The 1112-nt window shown below is 47.6% G+C and overlaps 1 protein-coding gene across 1 annotated transcript in view; it reads left to right on the top strand.

The window, feature by feature from the left end:
* The window catches only part of LOC101863411 (rootletin), a gene marked incomplete at both ends in the record, with an annotated part of 14801 nt that extends 14198 nt beyond the window's left edge, over positions 1–603 (top strand). The window contains 1 exon segment of the mRNA XM_013091108.2: positions 420–603. Coding sequence (XP_012946562.2) covers positions 420–603 — 184 coding nt within the window.
* Positions 604–1112: the final 509 nt, after the last annotated feature.

Genomic DNA, 1112 nt, shown 5'->3' with positions numbered 1-1112 from the left:
GGCTGCTTCAGCCGCGGTGGGGGTTCGCTTCTCTAGGATTGAGGGTTAGAATAACATGTTGTACAGAACATGGGAAGACGTGGAGTCGTGGAGGGACATGAAGAGGCTAGTCCAGGACAGGGAAAGGTGGAAGGTGTTTGTCCGTGGCCTATACCCTGGTGCAGGGTGAGAAAGTGTTTGTCCCTGGCCTATACCCTGGTGCAGGGTGAGAAAGGCAGTGATGATAATGAGAATAATGGTGATAATAATTGCCTTTCTAGAGTGTGTATCCAGGCTCTGCATTTACATTATTACTTATTAACAACTCTTTCCATCCATTCTTCTGTTTTAGTTTTAGAAGTATCCCTTGTCGTCTGAACTTGTCCCAGATTTGTGTTGTACCGTTTTGTAACTTCCCCATCCTATCTGACCTCCCGCAGGTGACCTCGTGCGAGCGAGAGAACCGCCAGCAGAGCGAGATGATCTCGGCGTACGCGGCCGACAAAGACAACCTTGAGAGCGCCCTCTACGAGGCGCAGCAGCAGGTGAGGGAGTTGGAGGTGAGGCGCGCACAGTTGGAGGGAGAGAACCAGGAGCTCATCGTCAAGAAGGAAAATCTACAGTGTGAGTACCGTGGACTAGGTCAAAGTGTGAGTAGATCTATGGGTGGAAGAAAATCTACAGTGTGAGTACCGTGGACTTGGTCAAAGTGTGAGTAGATCTTTAGACGGACATCGTCAAAGTGTGAGTAGTTCTTTAGACAGATATCATCAAAGTGTGAGTAGTTCTTTAGATGGACATCGTCAAGGAAAACCTACAGTGTGAGTAGATCTTTAGATGGACATCGTCAAGGAAAACCTACAGTGTGAGTAGATCTTTAGACGGAGCAGATAGAACATTTGGTTTTTCACCTCATGGTCTCAGTCAGTCAAAAGGAACAAAATGTCAGATAGAACCTTGTAGGTCTGAGGTAGTGCTTGTCTTATTGAGTGAGAGCTGGCTCCACTGTAGGTCTGAGGTAGTGGTTGTCTTATTGAGTGAGAGCTGGCTCCACTGTAGGTCTGAGGTAGTGGTTGTCTTATTGAGTGAGAGCTGGCTCCACTGTAGGTCTGAGGTAGTGGTTGTCTTATTGA

Source organism: Aplysia californica, unplaced genomic scaffold, assembly GCF_000002075.1.
Source record: "Aplysia californica isolate F4 #8 unplaced genomic scaffold, AplCal3.0 scaffold02127, whole genome shotgun sequence".
Classification (NCBI taxonomy): domain Eukaryota; kingdom Metazoa; phylum Mollusca; class Gastropoda; order Aplysiida; family Aplysiidae; genus Aplysia; species Aplysia californica.
Note: the sequence above shows the minus strand (reverse complement) of the source record. Positions and strands in the feature narration are given on the sequence as shown.